The sequence below is a fragment of the Schistocerca piceifrons genome, chromosome 11, assembly GCF_021461385.2.
Source record: "Schistocerca piceifrons isolate TAMUIC-IGC-003096 chromosome 11, iqSchPice1.1, whole genome shotgun sequence".
NCBI lineage: Eukaryota > Metazoa > Arthropoda > Insecta > Orthoptera > Acrididae > Schistocerca > Schistocerca piceifrons.
In genome coordinates, this window is record NC_060148.1 from 29,102,866 (window position 1) to 29,123,976 (window position 21,111).

General features: G+C 41.5%; 1 protein-coding gene across 1 annotated transcript in view; it reads left to right on the top strand.

Moving 5' to 3' along the window:
* LOC124719626 (mucin-19-like) overlaps positions 1–21,111 on the top strand; it is a 367,770-nt gene that overhangs the window by 191,795 nt on the left and 154,864 nt on the right. The window contains exons 10-11 of the mRNA XM_047244842.1: positions 11,846–12,160; positions 19,324–19,834. Coding sequence (XP_047100798.1) covers positions 11,846–12,160; positions 19,324–19,834 — 826 coding nt within the window. The remainder of the gene's footprint in view (positions 1–11,845; positions 12,161–19,323; positions 19,835–21,111) is intronic.

Genomic DNA, 21,111 nt, shown 5'->3' on the forward strand with positions numbered 1-21,111 from the left:
TGTGTGGTGCTACACAGGAATCTCTTTAATCATTTGCTGGAGGAATTTATTAATGAATGGATGAAGACACATACAACACAGCTCCTGTTCACTAACCAGAATAGATTCTGAAAATGTCAGTTGTGTGGAACCCAACTTGTCCTTCTCTCATGACAATCCAGAAAGCTATTATTCGAGGCAGCCAGGAGGATGCAACATTTCTTGCCTCCATAAAGCATTTCAGTCTCTACTTCACCAGTGCTTGTCAACAAAACTATGATAATATTCTGTAGCAAACAAAATTTGTGTCTGGGTTGAGCCTTTCTTGGTAGGGGGGAGAGAGATGGTTATCTTGAATAGAGAGTCGGGAAGTTTATTGGGACTCATGCTGATCATTATTAATCAGTTGGCACACAAAATTAATTGTATTTTGCAGGTGATGCAGTCATCTTTAATGAAGTTCAATTTGGAGGGGGGGGGATCGTATCTTGGTCAGGTTTCAAAATGCTGCAGTGACTGGCAACTTGTTTTAAATATATGGAAATGTAATATTGTGCACTTCACAGAATACAAAAATTAATATCTTTTGATGATAGTATCAGTGAGTCATATTTGGAATCAGTCAACTCATACAAATATACTGGTGTTCAAAATTGTTGTTGTTGTTGTGATCTTCAGTCCTGAGACTGGTTTGATGCAGCTCTCCATGCTACTCTATCCCGTGCAAGCTTCTTCATCTCCCAGTACCTACTGCAACCCACATCCTTCTGAATCTGCTTAGTGTATTCATCTCTTGGCCCCCCTCTACGATTTTTACCCTCCACGCTGCCCTCCAATACTATATTGGTGATCCCTTGATGCCCCAAAACATGTTCTACCAACCGGTCACTTCTTCTAGCCAAGTTGTGCCACAAACTCCTCCCCAGTTCTATTCAATACCTCCTCATTAGTTATGTGATCTACCCATCTAATCTTCAGCATTCTTCTGTAGCACCACATTTCGAAAGCTTCTATTCTCTTCTTGTCCAAACTATTTATCGCCCACGTTTCACTTCCATACATGGCTACGCTCCATACAAATACTTTCAGAAACGACTTCTCCTGACACTTAAATCTATACTCGATGTTAACAAATTTCTCTTCTTCAGAAATGCTTTCATTGCCATTGCCAGTCTACATTTTATATCCTCTGTACTTCGACCATCATCAGTTATTTTGCTCTCCAAATAGCAAAACTCCTTTACTACTTTAAGTGCCTCATTTCCTAATCTAATACTCTCAGCATCACCCGAGTTAACTCGACTACATTCCATTATCCTCATTTTGCTTTTGTTGATGTGTCCAAAATTAAAGCAGCAAATTGCTATTTCCCAGTCCTGTGTCTAATTCATGATATAATCATACAGACTGCCAACAGATGTCCATACGATCATGTTCTGTACAGAAGGTGGCATTCCAGTCAACGGACAACCATGCCATAGATGACGCCAGGGCACCTATCGAACAGAGTAGCGTTTGTCGGATAGTACCACATCCACAATCACTGTGTACACAGCCACAGACAGTGCAATATGGCACAGAGAAGATACCGACCAGAATCTCTGCATTGGAAGCCATAGAAAGAATGTAAACAGGACAGTCGCAAGCTAATGTGGTCTGATGGCTTAATGTGTATCGTTCTGTTGTTTCTCAGGTGTGGTGACAGTTTATAGAGACCAAAACTGTATCCCAAAGACCAGAGCAGGGCTGACCATGTGCGGCATCAGAGACCATAATTTGGCTGTGAGGGCACGACGGTTCCACCTTAGTACCGCATGGCAACTGGCATCTGAGCTCGCAGCACCCAGTGGATGTGTTGCATCGAGTCGAGCAGTATACAGGGAGCTTCAACACAGCGGCCTGCACTGTTGGAGACCTGCTGTATGTTTACCTCTGACACGTCTTCACAGAAGGGAACTCTAGAGTGGAGTCGTCAACACGCCTCCTGGATGGTCAAACAGTAGGCCAACATTCTTTTCACAGTTGAGTGCTGATTTGGTCTGGAGAGTGGTTCTTGATGGATTATATCTGGAGGGAATGTGGAACACAATTTTGGGACACAAACATTGTGGAAAAAGACAGATATTGAGGAGGATGCTTAATGGTGTGGGCAAAGATTACGTTGACCACTCGGACAGCTCTTCGTGAATGACACGTGCAATAGTTAACATCAGTTAAACCTTGCTGATTGGCAAGGTTTAACTGCTGTTAGGTATTGTGATGAGATCTTGGGACTTCACATGGGGTTGTTGCGAGATGCCGTGGGCCCGGACTCTGTACTGAGGATGTTAATGCTTGACCTCATAGAGCACAGGTGGTTGATGTTTTCTTGCAAATGGAAATACTGCACTCATGGTGTGTGTAGCGGGACTTTGAATTTCGCAGCGCTACGCTCGTTCCCTCAGATATAAATTATACCGTCACAGCTATATGAGCGCTCGACGGCAGAGAAAATATATAAGAAAATGAAGGTACTAAAATTGTAATTTTTTTTATTTTCTATCCGTTTTTTGTCTCTTGGAGAGCGGAAGCTTAACTTACTTATTAGCTAGTCTTGGCCGGATTAAGACAAAAAACCTTATTGATGTGCAGACGTATTGTGGAATGAAATTTGGAGGATGGAAGCAGCAACGTAAAATACATTGCATTTAATATCAAGATGGTTTTGTATACATTAGTAATTCCTGGACAATGAAATTTATTGCAAAATTTTAGAGCAGCTAAGACTTTTTATGCAGAAATGAAGCAGGATATTTTTGGAGAACAAGAACTGGACGCCGCACGAGAGAAGACATGTTAACGTGGTAAAAAATGAACTCTTATCTACGCCATTTCCTCCTGTTAATCACATTTTGTTATTCTCTGTTCTCTTTCAAATAATTTTTGTACTGGAAATTGGTTTGACTTTCGCTCAGAAACGCCACAAGGACCACCCCAACAATAGCTTTTCCGAATCACGAAGTCCAATAACGTTTCTGTAATACGAAGTCCGATTTGCATTTCATTCTTTCCCTTTTTCACGGTCGTTAACGATTTTAAAACCCCCTTTTTATTCACCATTTCTTCTCACATTTTCAACCTTTTCTTTTCTTTTCTTCTCTTTTTCTTTTTTATTAACCACTACATGTGGCTTGCTTGCTCTCCCAATTTGAATCCCATAGAGCATGTCTGGGATGCACTAGGGAGACGGGGTGCATCATGTCGCATCCACCAACCACTCTCCGAGACTTGCAAGCAGGTCAGCAGGAATAATGGGCATTATTGCCTCAATGTGAGACTGATGACATCATTCACAGCATGCCCCGTTCTTGTGAGGTCCAGTGTTGCTACCATAGATGGTCACACCCCATACTGAACACATTAACCACTTGTCACAATGTGTTTGAAAATCTGTTAAGTTGGAAAAAAACCAAGAACATTTGTGTTTGCTGCTCTGCAGATTGCAGTTGTTTATGTTCTGTATTGTTTACTTTGTTTCTACTCTACTATAACATGTTTATATTCTGTTATGGCAAAATAAATGCAGCCTTACAAAATTTCTGTTCGTTGCTTCAATTTTGGACACCAGTGTAGCTCGGTGTAACAGTTTGTGCAGATTTGAAGTGGAACGATCACGTAGGCTCGGTGGTAGGTAAAGTAGATGTCAGAATTCAGTTTATTGGTAGAATACTGGAGAAATGCAGTCAGCCCACAAAGGAAAGTGCTGACAAGTCGCTTATGGGACCTACCCTATAACACTGCTTGAGTGTGTGTGGCCCACACCGTACAGCACTAATAGGTAATATTGAATATATACAGGGGTCCCAGGAGAAACAGTCAATATCCAGGGATCTGGCAGGAGCAACTCTTCGAAGCAAAAAAGTGGGGTCAAAAATGCATACCCTTAAGAGCTATGAACTTTCTTTCTTCCTCACTACTGTAAAACACATCTCTTCTACTAAACAAGTGCTATAGCTCTTAAGGTATGCATTTTAGTGCCCATGTTTACTAGACATTCTTTTTTCTCTTTTGGTCCATACTACCTACTACCAAAATATGGAAGGCAAAGAGCTTGCAGTGGAAGAGATTTGTTTCACAGTGTGAAAGGTGGAGAAGGGCTCATTGCTCTGAATTTCTTTGTTTGAGTACCCATTCTTTTCGAAGGCCTGTTTCAGATGATTCAGTTCCGTATCCAGATGTTCCGGCGTACAAATCCGTTTTGCCCTGTCCACTAAACTTTTGATTACACCTCTTTTTTGTTGTGGGTGATAATTGGAGTTCTTATGTAAGTATCTATCAGTAAGTGTGCTCTTCGAAAACACTTTATGTTTTAGACTACCATCGGTCTGTCTCATGACTAACACATCGAGAAACAAATAGCCTGGTCTTTTTCCACTTCTATGGTAAACTGAATTTTAGGGTTTATGCTATTCAGATAATCAAAAAATTTGCCTAAGGCTTTTTTACCGTGTGTCCAAACCATGAATGTGTCTACATAACAATAAGAATGGGTATTCAAACAAAGAAATTAATAGAGTTTTAAGACCTAATTACAGCAGGCCAAAGGACAAGGATGGAAGAACATGGTGTCTTTACCTTTTATTAGTAAGGTTACAGATTTAATTGGCAAAATTTTGCTGAAACATAAAGTGAAACCGGTATTCAAACCTACCAGAAAACTAGGACAAGTACTTTGTTCTGTTAAAGATAGAAGTCCACCATTATCATCTAGCTGTGTGTATAAAATTCCGTGTACTTGTGACAAGGTCTATATTGGTACTACGGAAAGAAGTGTGAATACAATGGTAAAGGAACATAAAAGTCTTTGCCGGCTGGGAAAAATAGATAAATCAGCCATTGCGGAACATGCATTTCAGTCTGGTGACCATGTAGTTAAGTTTTCTGAAACTACAGTTTTAAGTGCTACCACGAACTATTATCCACAACTGTATAGGGAGGCTATTGAAATTTATAAACATGAAGATAGTTTTAATAGAAAAGAAGAGGCCTTGAAATTAAGTGAGATATGGACAGTGGCGTTAGAGAATCGATAAGTGGTTTTTATCTATGACGGACTATTATCGATAGCTACATTTTATCTTTGACTAGTTTTTTCTCGGCTACTATGTGCAAGCTGGACCACGCCCACTTTCCTCGGTATTTAGGCCGCTCTCCGACGCCCGACTCATCAGTCGGCAGGACTCAGCAGGACCAGCCATACCTCTGAGGATGTCCAATGTAGTATTGGACAAAACGTTAGGAAGAGAAGAATTTCATGGACCGCGGCCATATAACCCGGAAGAATTATCAACAACAGCGCCATTCGGTCATGAAAGCCTTCATTGAATGATTGGTAACAGTTGGGTTTCTTTGGTTGACATATGGGGCGAGGGGTTGTTGTGGAAATCTGTAAAAACCTGAACTGGCAGGCAATTGAAGATAAACACACAATAGCCCAAGAAAGCCTGCTTGCACAGGTTCAAGGACCAACATTTAGTGAGGAATCTAGGACTGTACTACAGCGCCATATGTATTACCTCCATATGGAGCACCAAGACAAGATCAGCTCAATTACAGCAAGCAGAGAGGCATTTAAGCAGCCATTCTTACTGCAGTCCATACACAATTGAAACAGGACAGAGTTCCGTAACACAAAAGTACTCTCTTCCATGCACTTAACATCTTCCATGCACTTAACAGTGTTTTGCAAAGTATTTGTGTAGACATAGATGTCAATGTAGAAGAATTCAGTTATATGTAAAACATTTTGTCAACATATAATCGCAGTTCTTGTGTCTTCAGCCATCTGTTGATATGCTGGTCTTAAGCATTTCATTGCCTGTATAATGTACAAAAAGGGAAAAGAGTGGGATCGTAAGAGAGGAAAAGTGGAAGATCATTAATGTAAACAAGACAGTGCACAGGCGGTGTGGTTATTTGGGCAGACACAATTTATCACCCACAGTGTGTTATCTCGTGGAGATATCTTATCTACCAGGCACCTCTTCAACTACTCAGTAATGTGGCCGGTGCCTTGTTGACTTTTTGCGGCGGGCATTTTTCTTTGAACACCCGGTGGGGGTAGGAGTGTGAGAGGGGGCATTTCTTGTGTTCTTTCTGTGATCAGCTGCCACCTAACTGCAGAATTACTGTGTTTCTCTTCACATTATGCTGTTTGGAATAGGTTATGAATGAAAACGAGTAGTGGCCTAAATAAACATTCATTTGTGTGTGCTGATAAATAAACTGTACAGAGAAGCTGACACAATAAATTTAGCACCAAAGTGTCAGTGGTACCACTGGAGTAGAGGAAAACACATTAGTGAACACAACCGGCGATAGGTGAGCAAGTTGTAACTTACAGCCTTGTTGATATGCCTCTGCCTCATCAAATTACTGTTAAAAACTTCTTCCTGTGGTTGTTGCTGACAGTGAACTGTTATTAAATGGTGTACACAACACTGTGGAATTTGGTTTCCATTCCTCTGTGCATTTATTGACAAATACTTTAATTCAATGATCAGCTACATCTCCTTGAAGAAGTTTCAGAATTTCACAAGTGGCAATAATCCACAAAATATATGTCACCACCAGACTGCCACATAATAACTGTCCACACTACTTGTCAGTAGAAAAGTTAGAACTTCAGTTACCAGGTGTGGACTGACTTAGAAACAGTACACTTTAATTCTACACTTCAACATATCTGATGATGAACCGCTAGATGTTGACATTAGCCACTGACTTGACCAAATAAAATGAATAGCATAGGATCTGAACTTGTTGAATGCTAGTCCACCACTGACCCATGGACAATAAATGTCACTTTTGTATAGATGCACGTATTGCAGAAATTGCAAATCTGTAAAATATTAAGCTATAGCATTTCGGATATTAACATAAAAAAACACAAAAATTAAATGTATCACGATACTGCAGGCAGCCAAATAAGTTTATTTAACAAAAAAGCAGTGTAAATAGAAAATGGTCAAGTAATAGGTGTTATTTTATGGTAGGCAAGTTTTAATTTGAAAGCACATTCCTAAGGTTCGCTGGTAGTTTTCAAGAAAGTGAAATTTTGTAACTGAAAGAATTACCAACTAACAGCTAGAAATTGATAAACTAATAAGTTATTTATTATCTATTTATTATAATTTATTATTATTATTTATTTTTGGAAATGAAAAAATTGGAACTACAAAACTATGGCACTGAATTTTGGAAATAATATCATTTTATGACTGTAATATTCTGCAATACAAAAATTTTAAATATGAATAACTTATGAAATATTAAGCTTTCAGGAAAAGTAAAATCTTTGCTTGAAACAGAACAACAGCAGCTTCAAAATAAGGTACTTTGATCCAGAAACAAAAAGTTTCCAGCATCATTGAATTTTGATATTCTCATAATTTGTGGGCACAGTAAATCGTGAACTTTAAAAAAATGTTCCTGTAAGAGCTAAACATATCATTGTCCTCAGCAATTATAAATTATGCAGTGAGTAATGAAATTTAGCGAAATACTGTTCGAATAATACATTAGTTATTTCACACAACTATCATATATGTGCTACTGGTGCAAAGAGATAAAGGTGGGGGGGGGGGGGGGGGGGGGGGGAGAGGTAATATCATCATGGGGAATGATATAAAAATGAGTTACTCTTTTCCAAAGTGCCAAGTTGATCAGCAGACAGTGTTTCTCTAAAATGAGTTAGCTGGGATCATGACAGAATTTACCTACATCGCTGTCTTCTTCACAGTGCACATGTGCAAAGTAATTATTAACTAATGCACAGTTTTATTTACTTCCTAATGAGAAAAAGCAGTACACATTTTTTTTAAGAATTGTTACTTGATGCATAAGTTTTCTCAATGTGAATAAAGCATTCTCCTACTGACATTCACAATGTCCTCTCAACATCCTGGACTGTGCGTAATTAACCACGGTATGAAATACCAACGATCAGACTAGATTTTGCCAGACAAATAAAAATTGTAATCTCAATTGCTATTAGTTATTCTAGTTTCATCTACATCTACTGAATTTCCCTAGTATTTCACCAACGAACCGAAGTCTGTCACCTGCCTTACCTTTAACTGAGCCTATGTGATCATTCCATTCCGTTTGTGCTGTCGTTGTTGTTGTTATTGTCTTAAATCCGGAGACTGGTTTGATACAATTCTCCATACCATTCTATCATCCTGTGAAAGCCTGATCATCTCCAAATAACTACTGCAACTTACATCCCCCTGAATCTGTTTACTGTATTTGTCAATCTGCTTACTGTATTCATCTCTTCTTCCGCCTCTACAATTTTCACCCACCACATATCACTCCAGTACTAAACTGGTGATCCCTTGATGTCTCTGAAAGTGACCTACAACCAGTCCCTTCCTTAAGTTAAGTTGTGCCACGAACTTTTACTTTTCCCAATCCAGTTCAGTACCTCCTCATTTGTTGTTTGATCTACCCATCTAATCTTCAGCATTCTTCTAGAGGATCACAACTGAAGAGCTTCAATTTTTTTCTTGTCTGAACTGCTCATCATCCATGTTTCACTTCCATACAAAGCTACACTACAGATACCTTCAGGAAAGATTTCCTGACACATAAATGCAGATTAGATGTTAAAAAAAAAACCTCATTTTCAGTTACTAGTCTACTACATTTTATCCCCTCCCTACATCAGCAATCACTACATTTTTCTGCCCAAATAGCAGAACTCATCTTCTACTTTTAGCATCTCATTTCCTAATCAATTTCCCTCAGCATCATCTGATTTAATTTGATTACATTGCATTACCTTAGTTTTACTTCTGTTGACGTTCATCTTATTCAAGTCACTACCCATTGTGTTAAATGCTCCTCCAAATCCTTTAACACCTCTTACAGAATTACAGTTTCATTGTCATTCCACACCCATACAAATTGTTACACGTAGGTTTTTGAATGAACTGATTGATTCCAGTTATGACACATTGAGAACATAGTGATACGGTACTATGTATTCATGTTTGCTGACCTGCACAATTTTACATTTTTGAGATTTGTTGTCCCACCATACTCAATTGCATGTAAAATTGTGCTGATAATTTTATCTCCTCCTCTGATTTCAATCGAACTTGGTACACACATCCCTTACTTTAGAGTAACAATTGCTGTGATGGTAAGACCCACCTACATATCGTACTTCAGTGGATGTGATATCATAAATGCTGAGCTGCACTAAGAGGTGCCATATTATTCATGACATTTAGTTTATTAGTTTCTATTTACTAACTCCATTTGGAACACATTTTGCAAATGATGTCCTGCTATGGCACTGAATGGACCTACAAAATTATATCATCGTGCGATGCACAGATCAGAGCATCATAAACAATGAAGTGTGAAAAACTACTGCATCATGGATGATGTTAATATTTATTACTCACTTCTGATAACTCTGTTCACAACAAATTTTGCAAACAGTATCCACATATGCTGCTGAATGTACCTACGCAAATATAGCACTGTGTGACACAGAGTTCAAGAGATACGACATTGTAAACCTTGAGATATGTGAAAAACTGCTGCATGATGCATGAAGTTTTAATCAATTTATTCTTTAGTATTAAGACACTCCCACAGTTGAGTGAACTTAAGGAAATCTCTGACACCTGGCAGCACTTTTGGCAGTTTCCTATTGCAAAGTACAAATGACTGTAGGCAAAAATGACAACCATCGATAGAACACAGCCGTAGAGATGTTTACAAAATTGTTTTGTAGACACACGAGGCTGTGCCCAGGGTACAGAAACTGCCTGGGACTGTGTTTCTTAATTTGGATATTGTACTTATACATTTGTACATTATGCATATTTCTTTGTGTGATTTTTTCACTATTAATGTACCAGAATTTCAGATTTGCAATGGCTTGTCTCGAACTTAAATTTATCTGTGATCTTGCACTGTTCAAATGGTTCAAATGGCTCTGAGCACTATGGGACTCAACATCTGTGGTCATCAGTCCCCCAGAACTTAGAACTACTTAAACCTAACTAACGTAAGGACATCACACACATCCATGCCCGAGGCAGGATTCGAACCTGTGACTGTAGCAGTCACGCGGTTCCAGACTGAAGCGCCTAGAACCGCATGGCCACTGTCCAAGCTGTCCTTCATGCTTGGAGAGATAGCAAAATGGTTCAAATGGCACTGAGCAGTATGGGACTTAACATCTGAGGTCATCAGTCCACTAGACTTAGAACTGCTTAAACCTAACTAACCTAAGGACATCACACACATCCACTCCCGAGGCAGGTTTCGAACCTGCGACCTTAGTGGTTGTGCGGTTCCGGACTGAAGTGCCTAGAATCGCTCAGCCACAGCGGCTGGCTCTTGCATTGTTTATCACTTATATATGTTACCTTGACAAATGTATTCCCAAAATTTCATTACTCCCTCATGCCGTTTTTTGGCCACGAGTGGCCCTTCAGTACCCTCCGGCCGCCATGTCGTCCTCAGCTGAGGATGCGGATAGAAGTGGCGTGTGGTCGGCACACCGCTCTCCTGGCCGTTACGACGGTTTTCGTTGACTGGAGCCGCTACTATTCGGTCGAGTAGGACCTCAGTTGGCATCGTGAGGTGGACTGCACCCCAAAAAATGGCAACAGTGCACGGCAGCCTGGATGGTCACTTATAAAAGTACTGTCCACACCCGACAGCGCTTAATTTTGGTGATCTGACGGGAACCGTTGTAGCCACTGCGGCAAGGCCATTGGCCATAAAATTTCATAGCTGGACACTAACACTTAGGTGCCGACGCCCGTAAAAATACGGGCGTGTGCGGCCTGCTCAAAAGTCCGGCTCCCGTAACCTTACAGGTGCGCGTTCTTGTTCTTCCCCTTCCTTCCTTTGTGTGTTCTTACGGCTCCTGCTTGCCTGGGAGGTGCTACGTGAACTGTAGTTCGAGTATTGGTCACTAGATGGTGCGGGCATGCTGTGGAAGGGTGTGCTTCCCTCTTTATTTGTCTGGTTTTGTGAGCGGCGATTTTTTTCCCGCGCAGTCTCAGTAGCGTCGACATGACGACACAAAGAGCAAAATTGCATCCTAAAATAGTTACAGGAGGTTACTGTGGATAAGACATACTGTATCCATCATAATTACAATTTCTGTGTAAAATAAAAAAAAAAAAAAATCCTTCTAGAAAATACAATGAACATACCTTGGACCAATTTTTCTTTTTTTCAAAGACAATGTTATAATAATAACACTTGTCAAAAGTATGTATTAATTCAAGAGAAAGGTATTATATATTGTTTTAAACAAGAAAGTCTAGGTTTTTCACTAAGAGTAATTTTATTGCTATAACTGAAACCTTTCATAAGTTGTAGTAGTTTAAAATACATTAAAATCAGCCAGTGTTTATGGTAGACACCCGCGTGCAATGGCTCAGGCCCCAAAGTGTTAATTATTTTTTTGCTTTAGCAATTTTTTTCTGTTAGTGCATTTAACTAATAATTTAATGGCATTATTCGTGTCATACGACATCAAACAGAAAAGAAACAGATGTAAACTGTATATCTACAATTGTATGCGATCACGTATCAGGTGAATCAAATAGTATATTGTAGGAATCTTGATTTGGTATGGTACACCAGACATCAACTACCAAAAGCAGTACGATGCAATTGTGAAAAAATAAAAAATAAACAATAAAATAAAAAAAATCAGCCCAGTAGATTAGAACAGTAACAGTGTTATTAAGTACAAAACAATTGCACTATATTAACAGCCGCCAAAAGATTTGTGTGGTGGTGGGTAGGTGCTATTGTAAACACCGACACCCGTCCTGTCGTGCAGGGGGCATCCCGCTGCGGAGGCAGGCGTCACTGGAGGAGGACAGTGGCAGCACGACCAGCAGCGACGGCGCAGAGACGGCGCGCCTGCGCCAGAAGTTCGAGGAGGAGCTGCGCACTGTGGCGGCGATGCAGCAGCGCCGGCAGGCTGCCGACCCCGAGGCGGGAGCGGGTGCCGCGGCTACACCCCAGCCGCCCGTTCCCGTGCAGGACACCGCGCCGCTGCAGAGGGTCGCCTCACCAGCGCAGAGGGTCGCCTCACCGACGCAGAGGGTCCGGTCGCCGCCCCCTCCGGAGAGGTCGACGACCACTCCGCGAGGTGAGGCCGAATGCTCTCCCACTGTCCACTGAAGCCTCGTATACGAGGGTCACTCCAAAAGAAATGCACAGTATTTTTTTTTTAATCCATCTTTTATTCTACATGTTTGAAAGTTTTGAAGCGTAGAGATACGTCCTTTAGGATTAATATTTTCATTTCTCCACATAATTTCCATCCCTCTCAACTGCCTTACGCCATCTTGGAACCGGCGCCTGTAGACCCGTGCGGTAAAATTCTGGACCGACCTGTTGCAGCCACTGTTTGGCAGCGTGCACAAGGGAGTCATCATCTTCAAACCTTGTTCCACGAAGAGAGTCTTTCAGTTTCCCAAAGACATGATAGTCACATGGAGCCAGGTCAGGACTGTAAGGCGGGTGTTTCAGTGTTATCCATCCGAGTTTTGTGATTGCTTCCACTGTTTTTTGACTGACATGTGACCGTGCATTGTCGTGCAACTGCAAAACGTCCTGCTTTTGCCGATGTTGTCGAACACGACTCAGTTGAGCTCGAAGTTTCTTCAGTGTCGTCACATATGCATCAGAATTTATGGTGGTTCCACTTGGCACGATGTCCACAAGCGAGAGTCCTTCAGAATCGAAAAACACCGTAGCCATAACTTTTCCGGCAGAAGGTGTGCCTCTTCGTCTCTGGTGAAAAATAATGGAGCCATGTTTCATCACCACAATTCTTCCAAGAAATTCATCTCCACCATTCTCGTACTGTTCCAAAAGTTCGCTGCATGCAGTTTTTCTTGTTTCTTTGTGAACCACTGTCAACGTACTGGGAACCCACCTGGCACAAACCTTTTTCAATGCCAACACTTTCAGTATTCTGCAAACACTTCCTTCCCCTATCCCAGCGTAGCGTCACAATTCGTTCACTGTGATGCGTCTGTCAGCAGTCACCAGTTCGTTAACTCTGTGCACATTGTCTGGAGTGTGAGCAGTACGAGGCCTGCCACTGCGAGGACAATCCTCAATATTGCCGTGGCCGCTTTCATCACGTAACCTGCTTGCCCACCGACTAACTGTACTGCGATCGACAGCGGCATCTCCGTACACCTTTTTCAACCTCTTGTGGATATTTCCCACTGTCTCGTTTTCACAGCACAGGAATTCTATGACAGCACGTTGCTTCTGACGAACGTCAAGTGTAGCAGCCATCTTGAAGACATGCTGTGACGGCGCCACTCACAGGAACAGGTTGAACCATGTTTGAGAACAAGCGGGAAGGATGTATCTACACACTGTAAAACTTTCACACATGGAGAATGAAAAGTGTATATTTGCAAAAATAGTGGAGTGACCCTCGTAATAATCTCTCTATATGAAAGCATGGTAAAGTGAGTGTGGGGGCACGCTAGAGGACTATGGATAAGTCGCACTAGGTGGGAACATGGGTCGGCTAAGGGGTGTACTGAGATAGTCTGTGTAATTGTGATAAAAACTGTATCTGGGTGGCACAGTGGATAACACAACTGCCTTGTAAGTGAGAGATCCTGGGTTCGAATCCTGATCCGGCACACATTTTCGCTTATCACCACTCATTCCACATAAAGTCCTGATGCAGCTGTCATCAATAGTCCCTTTCCTTTCCTTTCCTTTCCCCTCTTCCCTTTCCTTTTCCCTTTCCTTTCCGTTTCCGTTTCTGTTTCCCTTTCCCTTTCTGTTTCTGCTTCCCTTTCCTTTCCTTTCCTTTTCCCTTTTCCTTTTCCTTTTCCTTTCCCTTTCCCTTTCCCTTTCCCTTTCCCTTTCCCTTTCCCTTTCCCTTTCCTTTCCTTTCCGTTTCCATTTCTGTTTCCATTTCTATTTCCCTTTCCCTTTCTGTTTCCCTTTCCTTTCCTTTTCCCTTTCCTCTCCTTTCCTCTCCCCTTCCCCTTTTCCCTTTCCTTTCCTTTCCTTTCCTTTCCTTTCCATTTCCATTTCCATTTCCCTTTCTGTTGCTGTTTCCCTTCCCCCTTTCCTTTCCTTTCCCCTTTTCCCCTTCCTTTCCTTTCCGTTTCCGTTTCCCTTTCTGTTTTCCTTTCCTTTTCCTTTTCCTTTTCCCTTTCCCTTTCCCCTGTTCCCTTTTCTTTTCTTTCCTTTCCTTTGCTGTTTCCTTTTCCCTTTCCCTTTCCCTTTCCTTTCCTTTCCTTTCCTTTCCTTTCTGTTTCCGTTTCCCCTTCCCTTTCTGTTTCTGTTTCTCTTTCCTTTTCCCTTTCCCTTTTACCTTTTCCTTTTTCCTTTCCTTTCCTTTGTTTTTCCCTTTCCTTTCCTTTCCTTTCCTTTCCTTTCCTTTTCCCTTTCTGTTTCTGTTTCCCTTTCCTTTCCTTTTCCCTTTTCCCTTTCCCATTTCCCTTTTCCTTTCCTTTCCTTTTCTTTCCTTCTCTTCAGTGTACGCAATATGTTTCACAGCTGTGGATTCCTTGTCGTACTTGTTCTTTCGGACACATCTGAAAGGACAGATACCACAAATTCATACAATTGAGTCTCCTCAGTGGTCTGTTGAAACCGCCACCTTCAGTGGAAATGCGCCATCACATTCGACCTTCTGCTGGAACCTGAAAGTAGTGAGGACACAGGACTTGGATGGAAACCGCTGATAGGTAGTGCTGTGTGGGAATGTGGATCGGCTGAGGGGTGTACCGAGATAGTCTGTGCAGTTGTGGTAAATACCGTGGCCCAGTGGTTAATGCAAATGCGTGGTAAGCAGGCGACTCTGGGTTCAAACCCCTGTCTGGCACATATTTTCATTCGTCGCCACTGATTCTGCATAAAATCCCGATGCAGCTGGCATCGTGAGATCATTTTGCCTCCTTTCCTTTCTCCCTCCTCCACCTTCAATTTACATAACGTTCTCTTTGTAAGCAATTACTATTATGATTAGCTGTGGTCCCATTCTCCACTTGTGTATGTTCTGTGATATCTTCACATTCCTATGTGTGACATCAAATATTTAGAATTGCACAAAAATGGGCTTAGAATATAAACTGCTCAACTCAAAAACAGTGGTATGAACCATCTGTCAACAAAACTGATATCTCACCACACTGTGTTTTAGAGTATATGTGGAAGTAATTATTTAAGTATCTGAGGATGAGAATGAAGCCAACAGACACTCTTAATTGGCAGCATGTACCTCCAGTGTAACAAGATTCCTAACACTATCAGATACGGAAATCCCATTGACATAATTACACAATTTAATCACATTTGTAGTTCTACAAAATGAGACAAGAGATTTACAGCTCAGTTCATAATGACTAACATCAATAGATTTTAGATCTAATGAACTAATAAAACATTTGTGGAGTCCTGCTGGACATCCACAGTCGTCCAAAAGCATTACAGGAGTCACTCGGAGTAAGCTTTCTTTCTCACTATGGAGTAGTTTTTTGACCCAACATGTATCTATGCAGCTATAAAGGGCTTTCAGATTGAAAAATTTTGGAAGAAACACTGGCTTTGAATACATAAGAGAGTTCGTAATATTGCAGCACATTGGCAACCTTTTTGTTGTGTTGAAGAGATGATTGGAAGACTTTCTTTGCCTTTCTACGCCAACTGCAGATATTGCGCCAGTGGTGACACCTACAATGTGCCAACATGAGGAAAGTTTCCAACCAATTTGTCATACACAAAAAGCAGTTGACCGGCGTTGCCTGGTGAAACGTCGTTGTGATGCCTCGTGTAAGGAGGAGAAATGCGTACCATCACGTTTCCGACTTGGATAAAGTTCAGATTGTAGCCTATCGCAATTGCAGTTTATCAGATTGCGTCATTGCTGCTCGCGTTGGTCGAATTCCAATGGCTGTTAGCAGAATATGGAATTGGTTGGTTCAGGAGGGTAATACGGAACGCCGTGCTGGATCCCAACGGCCTCGTATCACTAGCAGTCGAATGACAGGCATCTTATCCACATGGCTGTAACGGATCGTGCAGCCACGTCTCAATCCCTGACTCAACAGATGGGGACGTTTGCAGGACAACAACTATCTGCACGAACAGTTCAACGACGTTTGCAGCAGCACGGACTATCAGCTCGGAGACAATGGCTGTGGTTACCCTGGACGCTGCATCACAGACAAGAGCGACTGCGATGGTGCACGAACGGCAAAACATCATTTTTTTGGATGAATCCAGGTTCTGTTTACAGCATTGTGATGGTCGCATCCGTGTTTGGCGACATTGCGGTGAACGCACATTGGAAGTGTGTATTCGCCATCGCCGTACTGGTGTATCACCCGGCATGATGGTATGGGGTGCCTCTGGTTACACGTCTCGGTCACCTCTTGTTCACATTGACAGCACTTGTAACAGTGGACGTTACATTTCAGATGTATTACGACCCGTGGCTCTACCCTTCATTCAATCCCTGCGAAACCCTACATTTCACCAGGATAATGCACGACCGTATGTTGCAGGTCCTGTACGGGCCTTTCTGGATACAGAAAATGTTCGACTGCTGCCCTGGCCAGGATGTTCTCCAGATCTCTCACCAATTGAAAACGTCTGGTCAATGGTGGCCGAGCAACTGGGTCGTCACAATATGCCAGTCACTACTCTCGATGAACTGTGGTATCGTGTTGAAGCTGCATGGGCAGCTGTACCTGTATGCGCCATCGAAGCTCTGTTTGACTCAATGCCCATTTTTACGGCCAGAGTTGGTTGTTCTGGGTACTGATTTCTCAGGATCTGTGCACCCAAATTGCGTGAAAATGAAATCACGTGTCAGTTCTAGTATAATATATTTGTCCAATGAATACCCATTTATCATCTGCATTTCTTCTTGGAGTAGCAATTTTAATGGCCAGTAGTGTATTTTCGAAATTTCATTAATCTGCATTAATTATTGTTTGGTGGTGTGATTTTTTTCCATCAGTGTATTTCTTGTCTCAGCTACCCTGTGTAATATTGGTCTCTCAGTAAGAGAATTTTTCCAATCTGACTACCTCCGTGTCTTTCACAGTTTTGTAGTTCAGCATACAACATTCTACTTTCAACCACTTCTTATCACTTTAATGTTTTTAACCATTTTTTAAGTTGTAATTGATGATAAGTATGCAGTCCATTGCATACATTAGTTCTTCAAACCTTCTCTTTGTTTCATTCAGAAGGACTACATCAACCATCAGCTTCAGTCTTTGTCACTGATCCCGATTCTGTGTAATATCAATATTCCTGCTCTGGAAGGTTTTTTGCTTCTTCTGCGTTACTACTCTGACGTTAAAGTTTATCAACAGTGGTGCTAAACTGCAACACAGCGTAATACATTTCTCAATACAGAGCAATATTTTCTGAACATGGACTTACATTTTATTACTGATATTCTAAACTTGTTTGAACGACTCACCTCCTTGCTTAATTCATCTCCACTCTTGTGACAATTTCAAATGTATTATTCCAGTTTACATCTTACATTGTCCAAGGCTTGTCCGTCAGAGGGAAGTGTAGTGGCAGACACTGGTGCCTGTATAATTTTGATGCTTTGTAGCATTGTCGGATGATGTTTCTGGACGCTGGATCCTAGCCTTGATTTGTTCTCAAGACACCCTCTACAACCCCTTGAAGTTTGTCGCATCATTTCTCGACACCATGTAAATATCTAACAGTCTTTTTTTGATGTGTTGACCACAAAATATTACTGCAGAAGTTGGACCATTATGGAGTAAGGGGAGTAGCGTACAATTGGTTCGCCTCTTACTTTAAGAACAGAAAGCAGAAGGCAATTCTCTGCAATATTGAGAGTGGTAGTGATGTTCAGTCCCAATGGGGCACTGTTAAGTGGGGCGTTCCCCAAGGGTCGGTGCTGGGGCCACTGCTGTTTCATGTTTACATAAATGATATGCCTTATAGTATTACAGCTGATTAAAAAATATTTCTGTTTGCTGATGACACGAGCTCGGTAGTGAAGGATCTTGTGTGTAATATTGAAACAGTATCAAATAATGTAGTTCGTGAAATAAGTTCGTGGCTTGTGGAAAATAATTTGATGCTAAATCACAGTGAGACTCAGTTTTTACAGTTTCTAACTCACAATTCAACAAGAACCGATGTTTTGATCAGACAGAATGGCCATATTATAAGTGAGACAGAACAGTTCAAGTTCCTAGGCGTTCCGATAGATAGTAAGCTGTTGTGGAAAGCCCATGTTCAGGATATTCTTCAGAAACTAAATGCTGCTTTATTTACCATTAGAACAATATCTGAAATAAGTGACAGTTCAACACGAAAAGTAGTCTACTTCACATATTTTCATACGCTTATGTTGTATGGTATTATTTTTTGGGGTAATTCTTCTGTTTCAAAAAGGGTATTTTTGGCTCAAACACGGGCTGTTCGAGCTATACGTGGTGTAAGTTCGAGAACCTCTTGTCGACCCCTACTCAATAGTCTGGGAATTCTGACATTGGCGTCACAGTATATATTTTCTTTAATGTCGTTTGTTGTTAGCAATATTAGCTTATTCCCAAGAGTTAGCAGCTTTCACTCAGTTAATACTAGGCAGAAATCAAATCTGCATGTGGAATGCACTTCCTTGACTCTTGTGCAGAAAGGAGCGCAGTATTCTGATGCATCCATTTTCAGTAAGCTACCACAAGAATTCAAAAATCTTAGCAGTAGCCCAAACACTTTTAAGTCTAATCTGAAGAGTTTCCTCGTGGCTCACTCGTTCTGTTCTGTCGAGGAGCTCTCGGAAGAGCTGAAAAATTAAGCAAATTCCAATGTTACATTGTCGATTTTCTTTATTTAAACTTACGACTTGTCACCTGTATATGTTTTTATATTTCATTTTATCTGTTTCTACTACCGTGTTATAATTTCACGTATCGATTCGTTCGATGACCGTGGAGACTTCTCCTTAATTTGGTCCCACGGAACGATAAACAAATAAAAAAAATAATAATTGTGCCTGTTTACCACCCAGTGTCTTCTCTATGTGGCAAGTAGCAACTCCCAGATTTTCCATTGTTTGATCTAATTTTATTCTGGAAAAATTAAGGTTTATAGTTTATGACAATAAAAAGCAATGAAAGATTTCCCATTACAATTGAATGTAATGAAAAGCACACACACGTAATCGAGTGGGGGAGCATTGTAGGTACTCGAGACAGAAATGTGATGAAAATCTTTATTATTCTTTGTGAGGAATGAGCTAATGACGGAAAGTGGATGTGCGAACAGGCTACCAGACCGTGAAGGTAACGGCGCTGGTGGAGAAACCGTCGACACCGCCGAAGAGGCATCCGTCGGCGCAGGCCGAGCCGTCGGCCTCTACGCCGTCACCCCCTAAGCAGCTGACGAGTTCTCCGGACCGGGACGCCATCAAGCCGAAGCCCATCTCACCGGTCGTGCGACGGACCGCGATGTCACCGCAGCCGCCGGCAGGCACCCGTCCGCAACAGGCCGTGCCGAAGCTGCGTGCGTCGCCGATGCAGCAGCATCGTCAGCAGCAGCAGCAGCAACAACAACAACAACAACAACAACAACAACAACAACAACAACAACAACAGCTGCGGCAGCAGCAGCAACAGCAGCAGCAGCAGCAACAACAACAACAACAGCAGCAGCAGCAGCAGAAGACGAAGAGCTCGGGACTGCGGAGGTTCCTGTCCCCGGCGGCCAGCCTGTTTGCGTCGGCCACGGGCAACAGTCCTCGCAACCGCAGGAGTCTCAGTGAGGACCGCAGCTCTAGGTAAGTCGCCAGCCCATCCCCACAATTCACTTTTGCACCCCTGAGAATACTGTTCTCTGAGGACGTGTTTCTGTACCAGGTCCAAATGCAGTGGGCACTGCACTTGCTGCTTCACCCGAGGCCGGTATGTTCTGGAAATAGTTTTACAGTAGTTCCTTCCACTTGCCATTCTTTAGTTCTACAGTTCTCAACATTTGTCAGACGGCACAGTGCATACAGGGAGTGGGCAAAAATGTGGAAACACCAAAAATGCAACACATTCCGATGCCTCGTACGGTGTAGAAAAACAGTTGGCATTCAAAACAGTTTCTAGTCGTCTTAAAATGGATGAATCCAGGCTCTGTATGGTTTCAGAGTGAATTGTATATTATTCTTTGAGATGTTTATATTTTCTCCCTTGCGTTGCAAATCTTTTGAGTGAAATGCCCAGTCGATGTGCTGTTGCTTTCACATCAATTCTACCAACATTGAGAGTTGTTTAGTTCTCGGTGGTTTTGTAAAATTCCAGGATTTTTGTCTCGTCGCTGTGCAGCCTATGAAAAGGATTACGGAAGACTCCCAAATAAATTCCAAAGTACAGTGCAGTTTTAACACCAATATATTTCCAGGACTCTTGTGTCCGAGCCTGGTGAACTGTACTGGTTACATCGGATGTACCCAGAGTTGACATCAAACGACACAGAGTTCACGCCACAAAAATCAACAAACGAGTCAGCCTACAATACATATGCTCGCAACCATAGCCAAAAAATGAGTGCCCCAAGGTACCTGCACGACCTCTATACTTTTGTTAACAATTACATACAATGAAAATTCGGTTTTATGTAGAATCACAATTAGCAGTTAAACAGAATATGAGATACACATTGCCAAAATTTTACAATCTCAGTGCTGAACAAGGTGAACCTATTTTCAACTTAGTTACGAGTTAATATAACATTTTCTGACAATTATGTTACAGGTAACAATTACATTTCTAAATTTGTTTATAACAAATCAAGTAGTGCCTGAATTTTAGTGCTAACATATATCGGAGATCCAATTAAAGGGCTTTATTTATGTGTTCTATTTAATTTGCGGTAGTAATTTTATAACGATAGGTTTACTGGTACATCCTGACCACGTGCTCTATTTCTTTCGATTAGTTACAGTATTAATTTCACATTTATATTGTGTTTCTCACATAAGAACAATGTTAAATGCTTTTGGCATATTCAAAATACAAAATTAGGACTGGTGTTTATCTTTAATGCTCTCAGAGGGGTTCTGATAGGTAG